The sequence below is a fragment of the Astatotilapia calliptera genome, chromosome 16, assembly GCF_964374335.1.
Source record: "Astatotilapia calliptera chromosome 16, fAstCal68.1, whole genome shotgun sequence".
NCBI lineage: Eukaryota > Metazoa > Chordata > Actinopteri > Cichliformes > Cichlidae > Astatotilapia > Astatotilapia calliptera.
This window is the reverse complement of record NC_137437.1, coordinates 36,328,852-36,349,110: the sequence shown is the minus strand read 5'-3', so window position 1 is coordinate 36,349,110 and position 20,259 is coordinate 36,328,852. Positions and strand designations below refer to the sequence as shown.

The window sequence follows — 20,259 nt, the reverse complement described above, 5'->3', positions numbered from 1 at the left end:
GTCAGTATGAAGTACTTGTTGTTTTCATTGTAGATCATAATATTGATAATCTTATTCTTGAAGCTGCTGCTGGAGCACCGTCACTGTACACAACCATCGCAGGGTTCGTGTGCTAGCTGTGGGGTTTCCCTTACAATACAAAGCTCCGTAAGGCTCGTGCTGTTGTGATTTGGTGGCGTATAAATCAAACTGAACTGAATTCAGAGTATTGTTTATTTTCCCTGCGGTGTCACGTCACAGAAACCTGGTCGTCTTTAAAAGTTCCTACAACATGTTTTGAGTATTAACTCCGAGGATTCATAGACAGTAACTGTGCTAGTTTTACACCACTCTGTTACACTGAACTGTTTTTTGTTATTTATTTAAAATTATTAATTAATAATTCATAATTATTAGTAGTAATTTTTTTTTATTAGTAGTAATCCTGTCCAGTTAGAAATCCAAGTAAACGCTGGCAGTCAGGCTGATTACGTCACATCCTGCCGTTTGCAGCTTGTACTTCCGGAAGGTGGGGCTTTTGTTGCGGGAGCGGTTTGTATATGTAGACCAATGCCTCTGTGTTCGCTGTTAACGCGCTCAGCAAGATAGCGGCAGCCTCGGGCAGACAAGCGGATCGTGCTTCGGTAAGGCTCCGGGCAGCCCCGGTCAAGCGGAACACCGTGAGTCTGTAACCGGGGCTTTGGGGAGGTTGACGGTACCGCACCTGCTGTAAGGACGGGCGAGCACCCCGCGGGTCCAAAGGCTGTCCTCTCAGCACCCACGGCTGTGAGGACACCGGGACACACACTGGTGACTGATTAGCTGTCTCTGTGGAAGCTAACGTCAGGCACGAGCTGTTTGTTTGGCCGGTCGTTAGCTTAGCTTCCAGTGACGGTGTAGCCTCGGTAACACAGACACAGCACAGCCTGTCCTCTCCACGGCTGTGCTGTGGCACTACAGCGGCTTTACCGCTCCTGTTTGCTCTGTTGTTGTGTAAAGTTACCGTTTAGAGACGGACTGGGTAAAGTTAGCGGTTCTACTTTGTTTGGCGGTAGTTGCTGAAAAGTTTTTACCTCTGGGAAGATGAGTGGACACACCCAGTGAGCCAGGTCCGGCTCATGTTCCTGTAACTCAGCTGATGTCAGCGAAAAGGACAGTTTGGTGTGCTAACACTGAGATCATGCTGGTGCTGTCACACCTGTCCTCTGTCTGTATGTGACGGAGAAAATCATACATGGAGTTTCTCCTGTTGTATGGAGGGACACCTCTGTCAGCCCCCTGACTTTGGAGGCCCTGCAATGGTCACTTTAACCCTCCGGTGAAGTGCAGAAATGTGAGGAGGAAGGCAGCTAGGTGAGTGCTCCGTGTTTACATGTATACAGTTGAGGTGCTGGTGGAGGGACGATGCTGGCAAAGCAGCAGCACTTTTCCTTCTCTTTGACAAAGCCCGCTGTGGGTCTGTGTGAGGGGAAAGTGACCGTGTGTGGTTCATCACACAGACTCGTGTCATTCTGGGCTGACTAACACCTCATTTAAAGCAGCAGTGACATCCTGTAAGCTCACAGTCTCGTGATCTTCTGAAACCCTCGTAAACAGCTCCCGAGCACCGCGCTGATCCAAGCACAATAACAGCTCTTCCAGGAAAAGCAGGTCATCAGTTTTGTGGGAATTCCCGTGGTTTCTAAAAGCTGGTGGGCCATTTTTATTTGTTTTGGGGGAAATTGTATTTAAAGGGCCCATATCCATTTTTATAGTGTTATGAGATGTTTATGGAGAAAGTTACCCCCCAGCCCCACAGGCCTCTTCCAAGGTTTATGGTTATGATGAAAGAACTGACCTCCCAGCCCATTGTTCCTCAGTGGGCTGGTTTCAGTCATTATGCAAATGTACTGATTATAAGATTATAAACCTGCAGCTGAGACTGAAGAAGTCAGCTGGATGATGATGAAACGTTTCTCCCACAAAACGCTACGTCCAGATGAACAGAATCGACCTTTGGAGACTCCTCCAAGGTTCCCTTCTTCCTACGTGGACAGTGGGTACTCATGTTGAGCTAACATCCACCCACGGGCTGCTTCTCACTTCTTCTTGGGTCAGAGCTAAGTGGAGTTTGATAGCATGCTGCTAAAAAATCACTATGACTGAAACTTTATTAAAAGTTTTTTTTATCTCCAGTAATTTTATGTTCCAGAAAATGGTACAAATATCAGAAGAGTTATGTGACAGCACGTAAAGCAGAAATAACCAAACTGACACTTTCCTGTGACCCGGAGATCTGAAATCCCAGTGAATTACTTTAGCCGGTGACATTCCCACAGGAACAGGAAATCCTGCTGTGGATAACCTAGAGGAATGGTGAGCTTTGGTCAATGTGTAGCTCTGAGGAGTAACCATGAAACAACCCATTTATAACCAGCAGGGACGTACAGCCTGCGTACTGCATTTTAATGCAGACAAACTCACAAGTGAAGTAAGTAAAAGTTTCTCTTGTTGTCAGAACAACTGTGAAATCTGGGCTGTAATGTGGTCCACAGCAAACACACAGAGCTGCTCACTGAGCTGCTGAAGTCACATTTTCTACCCACTGTTTCTAAGTACAGCTGATCAGAGATCAGATGACAGAAAGCGATCGCTGAGCCGAGGTTGTAGTCTGCTGAACGAGCCGTCCTATTGGTTGTTTCTGCCTGTCGCTCACAGACGCTGATTTGAGAGCTGCTGACACTGAGACGGTCCGTTTGCAGAGGTACTTCAGGTAGATGTCATATCGATGTGAACCGAGTGTGAATGTTATGAGTGTGGATCATTATCTTTGGTTACTCTTGACGAACCTGCTCAGTCAGGCTGCTGCTGCCCACTGACTAACAGACGGTCTGTGCTGAGAGTCATGCAGGTTATTTATGTAACTTAAGTTCACTGAATTATCTTGAAAGCCCGCTGCGGTCTTTTCCTGCTGTGCATTAGCATTAGTGCCATCCTCTCAGGTCTGTCATTAAATAGAAGTGAGGCTGTGTGCTGATGTAGGTAAGTGCGTAGCAGTGATAAACGGCGCCTTACTCAGCAGGCCGACGGGGCTTTGTCTAGTTCTGTCTGACTTAATTAGAATGGTAAATGGCCTGTATTTGTAGAGCGCTTTTCTAGTCCCTAAGGACCCCAAAGCGCTTTACACAACCTGTCATCCACCCATTCACACACACATTCACACACTGGTGATGGCAGCTACATTGTAACCACAGCCACCCTGGGGCACACTGACAGAGGCGAGGCTGCCGGACACTGGCGCCACCGGGCCCTCTGACCACCACCAGTAGGCAACGGGTGAAGTGTCTTGCCCAAGGACACAACGACCGAGACTGTCCAAGCCGGGGCTCGAACCGGCAACCTTCCAATTACAAGGCGACCTCCCAACTCTTGAGCTACGATCGCCCCACGAACTCGGCCTGGACGAGCACTCGGTGTACTTCTCTAGAAGACGCCCACCGACATGTTCTGATGTCCAGATATTTACACACAGTAGTTGTAACTGATATGTGTAACACATCAAATATGGAAAGCATTACATCCTGTTTCCTTAAAGGAAGAGGAACTGCTTATGCAAATAAGTGTTTGTGGAACACAATGGTAGCCCAGGGTCGGTGTGTTTCAGTTTTAATTAACACCTCACGGCCGGGGTCTTTCACTCATTCAGGCCTCTGTGGAGACCTCAGGATGTTTTACGTCCTTCAGGTTGTAACTGTATCTGCTTTAATAACCGGTAGTTTTTTGAAGGGGAAGCACAAACACGGACATCATTTGGTTAGCAAAGCAATAAACCATCATATTGGTTATTACTTTACAGCCGTGTCCTGGCTTCTGTATCGATGCCTTGTTACAGAGTAAAGTAGGGGAAAGTGTAACTGTCCCGGTCGGGACGAGCAACATCTTTAAACTGAGTATTTGTTGTTCATTTCTTTTTTAGAGCACACGTCGCTCTCTCTGCTCGACAGATGCAAAGCCTGGGAGATTAGATTTCACACAGTTGTCCAGTCGCCTCGCTGTCTCATTAAACCCACGTCTGTGTTTAAGCTGTAGCTGCAGGCCGCAGCACCATGTCTCGCTCCAGCGTGGAAGTATTACAAGGCAGATTGAGGTTGACCACCTCGCCTTCTCCGATGGTACAGACAGTGTGAGAGCAGTGAAGTTTACCGTCACCACCGGCTCCGTGAAGACAGATGGAGCGGAAATGTGAGGTGGTGCTTTTATTTCTTCCAGGGGCGGCACTGCAGGCCGCTGCGCTGGTGTAGGTGGTATGTACCGGGGGCCCGTTGTGATTATTTGTCAGGAAAATGAAAAGATATGTTTACATTGCAATGAGAGATAAGTAGTGGGCAGCTGGGAGTTGCTCAGCAGGAACAAATACATTTGTGATGAAATGTGTGCTGAGAAGTGGACTCATCGGTCTCTCCGTGGTGAATCAGTCCAGTGGAATGCTCCGGGAATGGGAACGACTCGAGTGTCTGGATGAGATCATCAGGGTCAGCTGCAGCATGGGGAGCAACGATATCTGCTTTGTGTTAAAGGCGTGTTGCTGATCCACTGCAGGGATCAGTGAAGACTTCGTATGCGTTTACGTTTGTTTGAAAGGTCCCGCTCGCTGCGGCCGGAGGGCGAGGACTGTTACAGACGATCCGGGTCCCTGCTGCCCAGTTTGGTCAAAGGCTTCTCTGTACACTCTCCTGGCTGAGGGTCGTTAGTATGCACAGTGGGGAGCTCGCTTTTTGAAGATGTCTCTCGTGCTGCTGCGTGCTGTCTTTGAAAGTAGGAAAAATCATTTCCTGATGCCCAGATGTTTGGTAAATAACCCCGCAGGTCTTTATTTTTTTGTGTGTGACCTGCTCGTACTCTTACCTCCATCGTATTGTTTTATCACAGCGAGCTCCAGTTATGGTTATAGTGGGAACTGTGTGCTCCCTCACTTCTGCTGGAAAAGAAGGAAGTGTTGAGAGGACAGAAGCATTAAAGTGAAAGCTGTTTAGCATGCGCGACGTATCGGTGGGCCACATAAGTGTTGTGATTGACTCAGTGGATCGGTATCGAGATGAGAAAACTAACTGATCTCCTTTGGAAATCCTTGGAATTTGGAGGTTTGTTATTTAGGGAATAAACATCACTGTTTTCTTCATCAGACAGGGAGAGGAAATCCCCCCCACCCCTGGGATCAGACGAATGTGGAAAGACGGAGCATCCTCGGGCTCTTTACAAGTCTGGCTCAGATGTCTCGGCTTTACTCGGCACATAAATCCAGTTTGGGTGCTTCACACTTTCTGTTTGCTGTAATCTTTTGTTAGGATCTGCGAGAGTCTCTGCAAACCTCCGTACGTCTTTGCCAGAGTGTGAGGATGAGTGCAGAGGGAACATCGGGCCGTTCTCCAAAGGGAATCTTAATGAATTCTTGCGCTGGTGTCATCTATATTTCAGGAGCCTTAGAAACCAGAGCGGCCTTGTAGGCTCCCCCCATAACCCCACCGCCCCGAAGAAGGACCAGCACCGCGCGCACTCAGCTCCTGGATGTGGGTCATGCTTAAATATGAATTTTTCATATCTTTTGCAACTGTCCCCTGATTTTGGCCCTGCATTCAAAGTCGCAGCGCAGCTGGTGGAAATGTGACACGGCCCCACCCTCGCTGTGTGAACTTCCCTCGGAAACTTTCCACTAAGCACACATGATGGTTCCTTTGTGAGTGCGCATGCGCCATTAGCGCGTGCTGCCTGCTGTAACCCCTAATTTCCCTCGGGATGAATAAAGTATTCTGATTCTGATTCTGATGATGCGCATGTTTCACACTGCCTGAGTTTATTGGCTCTGACTGCTTTGTTTATGATGGAGTCTGTGTCTGCGCTGGCGTACGGAGAAGTGGGTCGCAGTAAATAATTTACACGGTGACCCCTCCTCTGTGTCAGCTGCCTTCCTGATGGGTGTTTGGGTATGTGTAGGCTTGTGTGGGTATCCTGGCCTGTGACTGATAACAAAGACAGGAAGAGCACAGATCAGATTTCACTTCCTGCTAGGATATAGGAAGACCACGATGCCTCATCGCCGGCATCAGCAGCTATCGTACGACGGCTGACGCAGCAAGACGAGTTCTGCTGTCAGACGATGTAAAGAAACTGACGTTCACACACAGGTTGTTGCTGTTTGATTTCCCTCCAGGAGTTTGTAGCTTCTGCAGAGCTCTTCTATTACATGTGTGAGAGGCAGGAGGTTCCTGAGTGTGAGCACTGAGCCCACTCTGTGAAATGAAGTGTTTGCTGTTTGGGTGGAGCAGATTTAGAATAACGCCAGGAATCAGCTGTGTGCTGCTGTTAGTGTGACAGCTCAGAGGAGGCTCAGCATCGTCCCAATGAGGGAGCTGGGGTTCCTGTGATGGACTGTGCAGACTTCATCTCAGCTCGTATGGTTCGTGCACGGAGTGGCCAGCTGTTGCGCCTCAGTGGCTGATGAGTGTTCGCCTGTCCGGCATGAGCGTCAAGGGTGCAGCGCGGATAACAAACGGGGAGTGACGATGCCTTAAACACAGATGGGGGTTAACTAATGAGGACTGAAAGTCATCAGTGTTTATCAGGGCTGGAATTGTGTTAGCAGGCTGCTCTGCAGGAAGCGATGGGTCATAAGAGCTCAGGATACAGATACAGTCACAGATGCATCCTATGATATGGATGCAAAAACATCAGCTTCTCTTCATGACGATCGCCTCTCAGTTACAGCAGTGAGCTGATAATGTCTGCAGTAACGCATTTCCTTCTGAACACGGGACTTTGACTGATTGTTGACTGCTGTGAGCTTTTAGTTTAAGCCTTGTGATTTAAGTAGAGAGTACGAGAGAGCAGTTACATATAAACACAGCGTGTCCCTACCACAGGAAAAAGTCCACCAATGATGTCAGCACGAACTGTCACATGGTTTTCATGTGTGACACTAACTGTGACAACAGGAAGTGAAGTGTTTTTACCACCACGGCCCGTCCACCAGCTCCACTCGCGTCTGACTTTCTGCCTGCTTGTATACAAGCTCCTGTGACGCTTCGTGTAAAGGTGGTAGATAAGAAACGCTTAATGCCAGGAAAAGATTCCTGGGACACTCAGTCATCTCCTAACTGATCAGATCAACAGGCTTTCACACATTGCTGGTTATGACTGAAGCTGTCGGCCGTGCTCAAACATATAATGAAGAAACACTTCTGATTCCTGCTGAGCACTGCAGGTAAACATTGTTAGACTGCTGATTTGTTGTGAACCTTATTTGATGCACTCCACAGCACCACGTCCACAGCATAGAGCAGGTGAGGGCACGGCAGCTATTGTATCTGACACAGAGAAGGTTGTGAAGTCGGGTAAAAGCAATTGACTGTGAGCTTTCACCTTGTGAGGGCAGAGCCATTACAGAGCAGATAGATGGCAGGCACGTCTCCCTGCTCTTTAACCAGTTTAGCACACGGTGGCCTGTTTAATGCATTTGTAAATGCTGCTTTGCACTGAAGAATGATGGCTTCATTACTTCTGATCAGTTGCAATGACCTTTTGATGGCGAACTTTATAAAGTTCTAGGATTCACGAGTAGGCAATTTGGCGCTTTAATGGAGATGATGGGGGTTAAGATTTAAGATTAGCTGGAGCACAGCCTGGAGTCCTGGCACAGCGAGTCAGAGTGAAAGCTGCTAAGAAGCAGCTGCCATCTGTCCTCGCGCTCGTCCACGGTACGCTTGTGTTTTCGGCACACGGAGGTTATTTACTGTACGCACTGATGTTTCCGCTCTTGTCCTCTACAGGTCGTGAGTGTGTGTGTGTGTGTACCTGTGCACATGTGTTTGAGTGTTTAAGAGAGGCACAAAGAAGAATCCAGTGATGGCTGCCAATAAGGGTAAAAACCAGAGCTCTCTGGTGCTGCACAAGCTGATAATGGTGGGCAGCGGCGGCGTGGGAAAGTCAGCCCTCACCCTGCAGTTCATGTACGATGAGGTGAGTTAAGACTTCTAAGGCACTGCTGTAGCAAGGTCACGACAGCAGATGAGGGGGTTTGGCTGCAGGCGTGACCACTCTTCATTTATTTTACTATCTGGATTTTATTTGCAACCTTTATGATGTTTTCAGTGGTTTACCATAAATGTGAAATGAGTCCCTTGCTCCCTGTAGCCTGAGACTAACAGCCACTCCTGCCTAACAGAGGCGCTGCTGTCACTGGTCCCCACCTGTGTCGGGGAGAGCTCCGGCTCCCAGCAGCATGTCTGCAGGCGTTTTTGTCCATGCGTCTGATTTCCATGTTAGCCTGCTGAGTCACTGCTGATCAGGCGCCACTGCTCTGCCTCTTCACGTGTAGTTTGTGGAGGACTACGAGCCCACCAAAGCAGACAGCTACAGGAAAAAGGTGGTTCTGGACGGGGAGGAGGCTCAGATCGACATCCTGGACACCGCCGGGCAGGAGGACTATGCTGCTATCAGGGACAACTACTTTCGCAGCGGGGAGGGCTTCCTGTTGGTCTTCTCCATCACAGAGCCCGAGTCCTTCGCTGCCACTGCTGAGTTCAGGTACGGATGCGTGCGTTCAGTTTGGTGCCATTAATGAAAGCCGGCGAGTGGTTAAAAATGACATCACTGATCATCAGCCATCGTCGCTCGTTACACATCTGCTGTAGAGTATCCAGAGTCGGCACATCAGCAACAATCTGCACCCACGAGTGTCTTTCAGTGTCTGGATAATACATGAATATCCAGATCGTGTAGAGTCACACCCACGTCACAGTGTCAGTGGGGAGGCGTGTCAGTGTGGACGTGTTGTGGCAGGAAGGTGCAGATAGGATTAGAGCACAGCAACAAAACACTGAAGCTTAATGCAAACGTTAGTCAGCAGCACTTTGAATCAAACACGTCAGCCTCTGAGGCTCGCTGAGAGGGGAGAGGATGGGATCCTCCAAACGGCTACAATGCAAGTTAGATTAGTGTTTTTCAGCAGTGTACATGACGGCAGCACGTCCGTCGACAGTGTGGAAACATTAAAGCGCCGGCCCCGATCCTGCTAATCAACCTGTAAAAGTCTTTGTTTCTGTGACGCTGCCAGCTGGTTATCATGTTAGATTTGGGGAAACGTCCTGAGAAAGACCAAATAATCATTTGTGCTCACAGGGAGCAGATCTTGCGGGTGAAGGCAGAAGAGGACAAGATCCCGCTCCTGCTGGTGGGGAACAAGTCGGACCTGGAGGAGCGTCGGCAGGTGCCCGTGGACGAGGCCCGCGGGAAGGCCGAGGCGTGGGGCGTCCAGTACGTGGAGACGTCAGCAAAAACCAGAGCCAACGTTGACAAGGTATCATCACTCAGACGCACCAGCACAGAGCTGTGCTCAAGTTTTAGGCACTGAAGGTGACGTAAACGTGATTCAACAGAAATTAGAGTGCGCCTCCCAGTGGGGCCGTTTCCAGCATGACCCACTGGGATGAGGCCCAGACCCAGGAAGGAGGTGGGCGGGCACAGGGAGGTTTAATGCCCACGACCCTCCATACAGCAAACAAAGAAATTCTGAGAGCTGGTTTAATCTCTGTGGACCTGCCACACTTCTTTTTTGAATTATTTTTGGGGAATTTTAGCCTTTGAGATCGAGCAGGGGAGGGCGTGCTGATGCACACGGGTGACCCGCTCCGCCCGATGAGTTGTACCAACGCCCGCGTGCTGCTGGTCTTACTGGGAGCCGTCACATAGAGTACTGAGGAATCGGAACGTGCCTGAAGCTTCTGCACAGCTGAGCTTTTGACTCTTTCACACACGAGTCCTGTATGTGTTATAAATATGCGATTGATTTCTTTCCAGGTGTTCTTTGACCTGATGCGTGAAGTGCGAGGCAAGAAAATGTCTGAAAACAAAGACAAGAACGGGAAAGGGAAGAACAAGAAGAACAAGAAGAGCTTCAGGGAGAGATGCTGTTTACTTTGAGCTCCTCGTGGACCTGAAAACACAAAGCTCCACAGAACAGAGGAGCAGAGCTCAGCGTCTTTGATCTCAATGAATCTGATTATTTTTTATTGATAGCTTGTTATAGTTTCATGTCTAGAACAATCGCAACCACTATGTTGCCAATCTGAATGAATGAAAGCTGACTGGCTCTGCTGTGAGGATGGACGGCGACTGCAGCGCTTGATGGCTCACAGGAAGCCAGCGACCAAACTGCCATTGACACTAACTGTGCTGCTGGACACGTTCAGCGGTTTACTGCCTTTCCTTTGGTTCCTCTCTCTCTACAAAGCCGTTAGTTTGTTCGCCTCCTCTAATCTGGGCCTGCAGTCAGTGTAGACTGCATGTACACTGATGGCCTCTCTGTGGAGCAGGTTTCCATCGCCCACTTTGTGTTTGCAGTAGCTGCTGAAGCTGCAAGTTTAATGTCCGGTTTCCCCCCCCCCCTGCCTTCAGGTTTCTTGAATATTTTTCTTCAGTTTCATGCAAGGAATTGAGGTTTTTTCATCCCAGGAGGTTCACGCAGTGCAGTCGTGTCCTGACACGATCACCATAAATCAATGTTAAAACCATTTTCAGTGAAGCTGTAAATTACATCCTCGCTGACTCAGAATCCACTCATTTCTCTTCACGTACACGCGATGAGATATTTTAACGTTTGTTCTGTATTTTAAGAATGTGGGAAATGAATGGTGAGAGAGCTCTGCCACGTCGGTGTGACCCTCCTCAGAGCGCAGACGCCACCGTTTGTCCAGGAGCGAGGTTGGATCGGTGCTGGGAGGCACGACAATCCAGGAGGCCACCCTGCTAATGCATTCAGTCTGTTAGTCTCCATAGTCCTGATCTTCTTTTGAATAACATGCACTACATTGTCAGTACCTTAGAAGTGGCTTCATGCTGTGTTGAGTCACGCTGTGCCAACAAAAATTCAAACTATGTTTGTGGGTGTGTGGTATGTATGTTGTGTAAGAGTGTGTGCATTTGTGGGAGAACCTTCTTACCTTGCTGTGTGTCTGAGTGAAGCTCTGATGCTCCAGCTGTTGTGTATTCAGATGTTCATGGTGACCCTGCTGTGTGTTTGTTGGCGGCTGAGAGCTGCTGAATAAATGCTTTTCTTCCTTTTTTCATGTCTTTGTAAGGAGCTCGATTCAATGTCCGACTTCCTGCAGACAGTTGTAAAAACGTTGGTGGTGTGGCAGGTAAGGGGAGGCGGTGTGCTGCACAGCGCCCTCTGGTGGAGGCAGCGGAGCCACAGTTACAGCGACATTATCCACTGAAACGTGGCTGCCAGTCCGTGGTCCCCGTGGGGCATACGGCCTAGTTTGGTCAAATAACCCAGCACTCACTCACTTTGCATCGATTGTTCCTCTGCCATCAGAAGAGTGCCAACGGCCTGTTTTTCTCCAATCTGACAGTGATGTAGTAGCACCATTTATATTAACCTCACAGCCTTATCTTACACGGCAGGAATTGTGTGACGCCACCCTGGAGATGAACCGGTCGTGGGCTCTCGTAGCTGAAGCCCCGGGGGCGGCCGGGTCACTGAAACTCATTTCACTGTGTGAAAACACGGTTGACTACATCACCAGGCAAAGACTGACCATACATCACTTTGAAAATAGTTTTCGTGTGGAGGGTGGGAGGAAGCTCCTTCCCTGGTGTTACAGGAGGGGCTGCTGTAGTTCCAGGTACACGCCGCCCTCCTCCACACAGCTGGGGTTATTCCTGTGTTGCTGTTAAATCTGACTTCATCTTATTCTGCCTCATTTTGAAACGTCCCCGAGTATTCAAGCTGGGTTATTTATATGATGTTCCGGGATTATGGATTTGCTCTTTTTCACTGTCCGAGCCGAAACATCCCTCACGTCCTCAGGCTGTGCAGCAGCTCCGGGCCGGCGTCTGTACCGCGCCACAGATAAGACTCCTCAGCTCGCTATTGATCATATAGGTCCGCGCAACTAAAGGGAAAGCTAACATGAGAAATAGTGTGGGGAGTTTCAGCCTGTAATGATATGGCTCCACATTTCCTCCATACTTAACACAAACACACTAATCCTCCGTAATTTCCATCTCCGGTGAAACCTACTAGGTTTAAAAGCCTGTGGCAGCGTTTCCACCAGAGAAGCCAAACATGTCACAGCTCTGATAAGCACATTTACCTGCCTGACACTCACCTCTCTGGATCCCCACTCTTCGCCTGCGCCTCTAAGTAGGCAGATTAGGTGGTCTGTTAAACCCACAGGAAGGCACTTATTTAGAAATACATGAAAGGGCAAAGTGAGCCCGGCTAATGACCGATGCTGTGTCACCGGCACACTCTGGGGTCTTTTATCATTCTGCAGAGAGGCCCCCGTCCTCTGAGTAACCCTCATTATATCTGAGCTAATGTTGGGGATGAGGATGTGCGAGTGATAAAGCACCATCACAGTCCTTCATTATACAGAAAGAGAAACAGACTCGGTGGAATTGTGCTCGCCCTGTAAGATAAATGCAGCGGACAGAGAATAACTCCTATTTTAGCGACTGTGCCACATCCTGCTGTCTGCGTGCAGTCTCTGCGGGAAACGCCTGTGCACGCTCTGCCCACAGGATGGCAGTGTTGCTGTTCTGCAGGCCTGCTCTGAGCACCAGTGATGCCACTGTGCTCCCTACTAGGATTCATCCACTGGTGATTGTTGATTGACTGAATGAATGTTTGTCAGTCCTTATTAAACATTTAGTTCATGGAACATTAATGGCTGTGCGCATTCATATTAATTATAGTATCGCATAATTAGTGATGGCAGATATCTTTTTATTTAATTTTTATGAATCAAAACAGCTTTCATTGGACAAGGTGGACGTTACCTCTCGTGGTCCGCTAATGAATGAATGAGCTTGTTTTCACTGGTGTAAGTGTGATAAACCCGCCCACAGACACCGTATCTGCAACACAAAATCAATCACCAAATATAATTTGACCATAGAGCTCCGTGCTGTCACTGTCGCAGCAGCTCTGCTGTGAACAGCTCACTTTGCCCTGCATTGTGTTGCTGAGGTGGAGCATCATCACCAGCTCCACGCTGTTGGAGCAATGATGGCGGTAACAATCATTCTTCCTTTGGATCGGTAAAGTCGAACCTTGGGCGAGTCCTCGGTGTCTGTTGGTCAGGCGTCACATGATCTCCACTGTCTTTGAGTTGGATGTGTCAGGGCGCAGCAAAGATGCAGGCATGTCCAGACTGACTCAACCCTGGACTGTGTATAATGATGTCATCCATTAGTTTATGACTGCACAGTTTGAAGCTGAAAGCATTTCTTTGCTGCTATTTTTTGTTTTTAATATTAGGGTGGAGTGCTCAGTTATTGGCTAATGCTAACAAGCTAGCTCCATCCATGTACTGTATGTATCACACAGACTCAGACACCATCTAATTACTAACATTACTAACATGCTAGCACTCTGTCAGTAGACAAATACCCGGAGCTTCTGTTGGTGAAAGTAAGTGCAAAGCAAACAACTTGGTCCAACACTGCTACAGTCCTTAATAAACAGGTGAAGCTAGCTTTAGCTGCCTGTATCAGTGTCCACTGACCCATGTGCAGCTGTTATGGAGGCTAATTTAGCTAAAGAGACCAAAACAGTTTGTTTAGCAGTTAAGGAAAGTTAGGCATTTTGAGCCTGAAACCCTGAAGGAGATGTGAGGATGGTTGGATGGATGAGCAAGCTAACATCAGAGACTATAGGCAACGACAAGCCATCCTCAAACAGCCACTCAGTATTTCTTGGCAAGTAACCACTGAAGGACCAAAAATCACCATCCAAGATCAGAAGTGAGAGATTCTTTTGGATAGTTCACATTATTTGTTATCATTTAAACTGCACTACATGGTTGCTTCAGGTTTGTCAGCTGATCGTCCTTGATGTGACTCTCCTGTTCCACAACATTCCAAAGGGGCTCTGTTGGATCAGGTGACTGTGAAGGCCATTTGAGAACACTCAGGTTCAAGAGACCAGGATGTGGCACGTAGTTGGAAGCAGCCCTCAGAAGATGGTGCACTGTGGTCGCAAAGGGACGGACACGGTCACAATGTTCACCCAGAGAACTGCTGCTCGTGGGTCGATCAACTTCGGAAATAGCCCGAGCAGCCCACCTGGTACCAACAACGATCCCACGTTCATGTTTCTTCCTCATTCTGATGTTTGAACTTCAGCAGGTCGTGTTGATCATGTCCACATGCCTAAATGCACTGAGATGTTGCCATGTGATTGGCCGATTCGATGTTTGTGTTAACGAATGGTTGAGCAGGTGTACCTGGGGGAAGCATTAAGAGTATTTTATATGATGCTATCCAGAGTGGTCTGACTGATTCTGAATATGAGACGAGCAGAATGACACGAACGATGCGCTGAAGTGCTGATTTCTTCAGTTGGCTGAGAATTTTAAGAAAAAAAGCAGCTTGATTGAGTTATTGTGCATATGGAAAATTATCTGAGCCAGAAGGCACAGCCACAGTTTTTATGGATATGCTGACCTTATTTCAGCATCTCACCAGAGACGAGACTGGCAGTTTACACACATTAGCACAGTCCTGTAATCACTAACAGATGAGACACAAACTCATTATCAGGATCTGATGCAACTGTTCACTGTAGCTTAAACTGATGAAAGCAGCTCTGCAGCAGCTCTGCAGCAGCTCTGCAGTGACATTACAGCGAGCACATCGGACCTTCACTTCGATGAGCGTCAATGTCATGACATCAGAAATGCCACGCTGTCAAAGAGGCACCGATTTAACTTGTAGGACACGTTTTTTAAATAATCAGGAAGAATCAGAATCAGAATCAGAATACTTTATTGATCCCTGGGGGAAATTAAAGGTTGTTAAAGGTGCCGTTGCACATGGAGATGTATTGTTCTTCCACAATTATTGATGCTAGAGGCGATATGTGTTGTGTTGTGGTTAAAACCCCAGCAGGAAGCTCGTTCAGCAGGTATCCAGAAACAGAGATGGAAACACTGCAGGCCGACTGATAAATAAATGCCTAAAATACCAGCAGACCAGTTTTTGTGCCACATTTGAAGGACTTGGCAAATTAATGCTGCATCTGGTACATCAGAAAAACCCCTTTCTGTCATTGTGAAAGCAGGATATCAGCCTTTCATTTTTCAATTTTCAATTTTTTAACAAACAAACAGTCCTCTGCATTTAAATGAGTATCTTTACACCTTGTGTGTTTTATCTTGAGCTTCGGTTTTCTCACCATCTGCTGCCGTGCAGCTTCAAACAGGCTGTGGAACAAACAAAATATTGTTTCTCTGAACATTGTTTTATGGCGCACTTATACTCACCTTTACTCATGCATTATTAGTTACTGAAGCAGACATGACGGCACACTGCAAAGCTGTTTTTCTGTGGTCAGGCGCGTTTCCTTACCAGCTGTAAATGATTGGTCTCATCCAACAGCCCCCACTTATCGAGCTGGAACATTATTATTGCATCCAAAAATGTACTTATTGTTGATAATTGGAATTAAAGAATTACAAAAGGGAGATGGACAGCAGGTGTTCTCCACACCAGCCTGCACGTATCAAGGCCTTCCCTCACAGCAGATTAATTAAGTCCTTGCACAGCCATCAGGTATCTGCTGTTTCCAATTTGAGTGTCAAAGTGTAATTGCGAATGCCATATCCACCGTGGTTAGCCTGATTAAATCTTGCACAGCCGTCAGCAGCCTGTTGCAGAATAACAAAACAAACCTCTGTGCCTATTCCACGCTGCCTGCCAGGTAATGCAGTAAATACAACCAGGAGAGTTGGAGACCCTCAACATGCAGCTCCACTAAGAAACTGAGATAATTAAAACTACGTTTCAAAGGAAGGACTGCTTCCTGTGAGCCGACCAGATCTGGTGCGGGGGCTCCTCAGTCAAAGCAAACTGTTTAACCATGGATGGCGAGAGGAACGTCAAACACATATAGTGCCGAGGTACAGTAGATTTATGTTTGTGCACACCGGGAGAATAATGGTCAGTGTTCATTTGCTGTCAGGCTTCAGTGAAATCTCTGAGAGCCATGAACCTCGCGTTTCTCTCATTTACCACTGTGCCACCGCAAAAAGCCTCAAGGTATCAAAGATTTTCATTAAATTTTTCGCTTGATGTTGTCACAATGACAGTATCATCCATCAGCAGCTACGGGAGAAGCCGTTCATCATCCTTATCAGTGTGCCTACATGTAGTACAAAGAGGGAGCACATCGGAGGAGAGGCTCTGTTGCTCACATGCTCGGGATCTAATTACACTGATAATTTCATACTGTAATAAAACCTCTGTCTCTGTTTACAATTAGTTATAGATGATTGATGTATGTAGAATAACCTGCTGCACAGTGAGAGGATGGACACTTTATTCCCACCATGCTTCTAATTATTTTGTTGGTTTAGTCATTTTACTAAAGATAGGTCGGCTTTTTATGCAAAGAGGACGATAATTTTAGAATTTTGTCTTGAACAGAAAGAGGCTCTGTCTCTGCAATCAGGAGCCTTTTATGATGAGCCCAGCCTAGAAAATGCATTTGCCAATTAGAGGATTTGATGGGTTCACTAAGACGGGTACTCGAGTGCATCTAAGTAAATTTACTGCTGTCAGTAATCACAGGAGAGAGCCGTGTTGTTTTTGAAAGTCAGAAGGAGAAGGGAAGAGACTATGAAAGGAAAATATATACAGACACATGACTAATTAGCCACTTTTAGCAACTGGGAATCAGACCAACAGGTCGCTGCCCAGTCCACATCACTCTGAACTGTCGTGGCCCTACTGCTGGTGATGGGCCCGCAGGAGGGAGGGTGAGGAGCTCGCTCATTCCTCCAGCTAGCACTCGGTTCCCTCCTCCTCGGCAGACGCCGGGGAGCCGGTCCAGCTCCAGAGCCTGTCTGTTGCCAGATGAAGGCAGATGTATGTGGGACAGCAGGTCTGTGAGTCAGCTCCAGAGAAAAGTCCTAACTAGAAACAGCTGAATTGAAACCAAGCGTTAAAAACAAAAGTGTTTGCAGCAGTCTGTGCTTTTCAGGAATTACTTTTTGTCTTTGGTGGTTTTTTCTGCTTCTCCTGTTCCTGTTTCAGCCCAGCAGCCAGTGTCAGACTGCACCGTGGAGCTACGTGTTGTTGGAGGACTCGGGGTCTGAAACGTTCCTCCGCAGGCTAATACCTATGCAAACAGACACAACTGCAGCAGCATAAAACAAGCATTGTTATTACAGCAAAATGCACTTTCCCTGTGGTAAGTCAACAAGTTAATTAAATAGAAACATATGACAGAGAAAAGATGCTGCAGATGCAAAACTCAGAAGTCCCAGAGACATGTAATGAATCAGCCTTTGGCCTCTTTATGAGAGCTGCTGTGCTGCTGTGAGCTTCACCTTACAGGGAAGCTTCACTGCAAATCACCGTTCTCTGTGCTACAGTAAAACCTCTCTGCTCTGGTGGGAGTGGGAGAGTTCGAGCACACATTAGCCCCATCCAAACGGCACAAGTATTTCAGAAAATGGTCTGAGTATGAAAGTATGAAAATGAAGTGAACCACATGCTATGACCATCACCATCCAGCCTCAGCTGAAAAGTCGTGACACTGGGCCGACGTCTCAGACGGTGCACGGTCCAAAATATCATCAAAACACTAAATGAAGGAACATCTTTTGTAGAAAACTCCATCTCTGCAGCAGAGCTCCAGACACTTGAAAAATCAATGCTATGGTGCACTGAAGCTGATCTGATGGTGTCTTACAAAAACCTTTTATGTTGGTTTATCAAAAGTACCGTGCAGCCAACAAAGTGCGATCCAGAATGAGGGAGGGCGAGAAAAGCCTCTGAAACACCTCCACGCAATGTCAGTGCAACATGTAGGGATGTGGCCAAGGCGGATTAAACTGGAGGAGGCAATAATTACCCCATCTGATGATTCCTGGCAGTGTGCTCTCATAACCACCATAACACATAACTCATGTCAAAGGCCTATCGGTAGGCTTGAAGTAACGATTCATTAGAGGCTATTTATAATAAGGAACAGCAGGATACTACAGTGCAGCTCACATTTATCTGCATGAGGTGTATGAGCAATAATTGCATCAGGAACTTAAGAGTTTGTGTGCGCGTGCCATTAAAGAATAATGAATTCAGTCCGAGCACATGTGGCTGTAGGGGTGTGAAACCTTAGCGCAGCAGGTCGCTTTTGGCTGACAGGTAGGGATGAGACATGAGCTACGGGGCAAAATAGATGCACAAGTCCTTAAAAAACTCTCATGTCAAGTTTGAGATGTCTTATGAAGAGTTTTCTAAAACTATTTTTCAGAAGTATAAGCAGGATGAGCCAAAACGTCACGACCACCTACGAGACGGTCGGTGCAGCGTGGACCTGCTGAGGCCTGGACGCTACAAGACATGAAGGTGACCTTCTATCTCACAACAAGACGCGAGCAGCTGATTATCTGAGGCCTGTGATGTAGCCTCTGTGGATCAGACTGGTTTCATGTCCTGTCACTGCTGTATGGTTTCTCCGTCCTGTGACCTCTGACCACAAGAACAGCATTTGTGAGCCGTTTACAGGCAGATAATCTGGACCACGTCAAAGTCCCTGACATCTCTACAGCTGTCACCTTCTCCTGTGTCCAACACACTTTGTACAACGACACTCACTGTTTCCTTGACGTTGTCTGCCACATCTGCTTCCTTCGTGAAGTCCCTATAGATTTAGTACATTTGTTGTATGCTTCTCGAATGAGATTCATTATGATGTTGTATTTGCTGCAGATTTCACAGGTAGGGAACTGTTCTGTACTGCAGGCTTCATTTATTATGTTGGCAAAAACATCAAACGTGTGAATGGATTCTTCTGATTCCTGCTCCGTGCATTCATCGTGTTTGTTTGGAAGGAGCCGACCTAACCGACCGCCTTGGGATTCGCTGAAGTTTGGTTCCACAGAAGAACCTTTGAACCCCATAATAATCAGCAGCCTTTCCTTCCCCCAATTATTCCGCTGCTGGTTGGCCTTTGGTGCACCAACACTTCAGCCTCCCTCAGGTATTTCAGACGTCTAAAAGAAGCATAACATTTACATACTATGTGCAGTGTGACTATAAAATTAGGTGGCAATTAGGTAACAATGGGGCAGGTTTAACTAACATCAAACAGTTATTCAGATGTGATATTACTCTTCTGCAGGTAGCGCTGTGCGCATCCAGGCCTCACAGGACTTGGATCAAAGAACTGACAACCTTCTGTTCCACTTTCTGCTGTAATGTCCAAAGTGATCTATCTTTACTGTAAGGTGTCTGACTGCAGCGTGCCGTGGAGTACGGAAGATCCGAGGATTCAAACTGAATCAAAGATGCAGCGGCAGGAGTTTTCCAGTATTTTTAAATGTGGTGCACAGGGACCAAGAACACGCCAGAGGAGCCCACAGGACATCAGAGTGTTTCTACAGAAATACAATCAGAACAGAAAACAGGATTTTCAGGCTCATGTGCAGCCCTGTCATCTATTACAGCTTTATCATGCGAAACGTGGTGCTGCATGATAATTTCAACATAATCATAATCATAACCTAAAAGTCATGATCCTTATCAAGTCCCTAAACAGTAAACAAGTTGTACTTCCAAAATATATTTATAGTAGCTAAAGTAACTGTCCTCACTATGCATTTCTGTTCTATATATGATATCAGTGGATTGTGATTATTGATTTATTGATGTGTAAATCTCTTTAATGTTGCAGCTGACGATGATGATTTTAATAACTTATAAATGGCTGGACAGTTTGATCTATGATACTGAATCAGCAAAATAATAACTAAAGCTTTAAAATAAATCGTATGGAGTATACAGTGTAGTGGATGCATCCAAAATATGGAATAAACACAGAAAGCAGCACAACATGGAAATCCTTACAAGTACATTAAAGTAACTAAGTACATTAAAGTAACTAAGTACATTAAAAAGTGTTTGAGTAAATGTACACATCCCTGCTGTGAAGTCTCCACCTTTATTTATACAGAAGAGGCTTAAAAGCTTCATGAAAGAGGTCTGACATGAAGCTCATCACATTTCGGTGCTTTTTTTCCCTGAGCTGTGACACACTTTGGATTCTAGCCAATCATTTTACGTTTCCGAGGATAGTAGGCGGGCCCAGGTACGTACGTTCTTTTAGAGCGGAGCTACAGATTAAAAACGCCCAAGGCAAAGCGGTCAAAGTCTGGCTGTACTTCACAGCAAAAGATGCAAACTCAGCAGCAACAAGTGCTTTAAGCTGATACTGTGATACTGTCAAAGGAG

The 20,259-nt window shown here is 46.9% G+C and overlaps 1 protein-coding gene and 1 long non-coding RNA gene across 2 annotated transcripts; both read left to right on the top strand.

Annotated features, from left to right (window-relative positions):
• Positions 1 to 472: 472 nt before the first annotated feature.
• Positions 473 to 11,078, top strand: ralba (v-ral simian leukemia viral oncogene homolog Ba (ras related)). Its single transcript, XM_026144744.2, has 5 exons — positions 473 to 623; positions 7,782 to 7,971; positions 8,330 to 8,538; positions 9,133 to 9,310; positions 9,811 to 11,078. The coding sequence occupies exons 2-5, from the start codon at positions 7,858 to 7,860 to the stop codon at positions 9,931 to 9,933; spliced, it is 624 nt and encodes a 207-aa protein (XP_026000529.1). The 5' UTR covers positions 473 to 623; positions 7,782 to 7,857; the 3' UTR covers positions 9,934 to 11,078.
• Positions 11,079 to 14,617: 3,539 nt separating this feature from the next.
• Positions 14,618 to 19,988, top strand: LOC145421031 (uncharacterized). Its single transcript, XR_013902295.1, has 3 exons — positions 14,618 to 17,212; positions 18,281 to 19,009; positions 19,151 to 19,988. It is a non-coding gene; the product is annotated as an uncharacterized LOC145421031 (long non-coding RNA).
• The last annotated feature ends 271 nt before the right edge of the window (positions 19,989 to 20,259 follow it).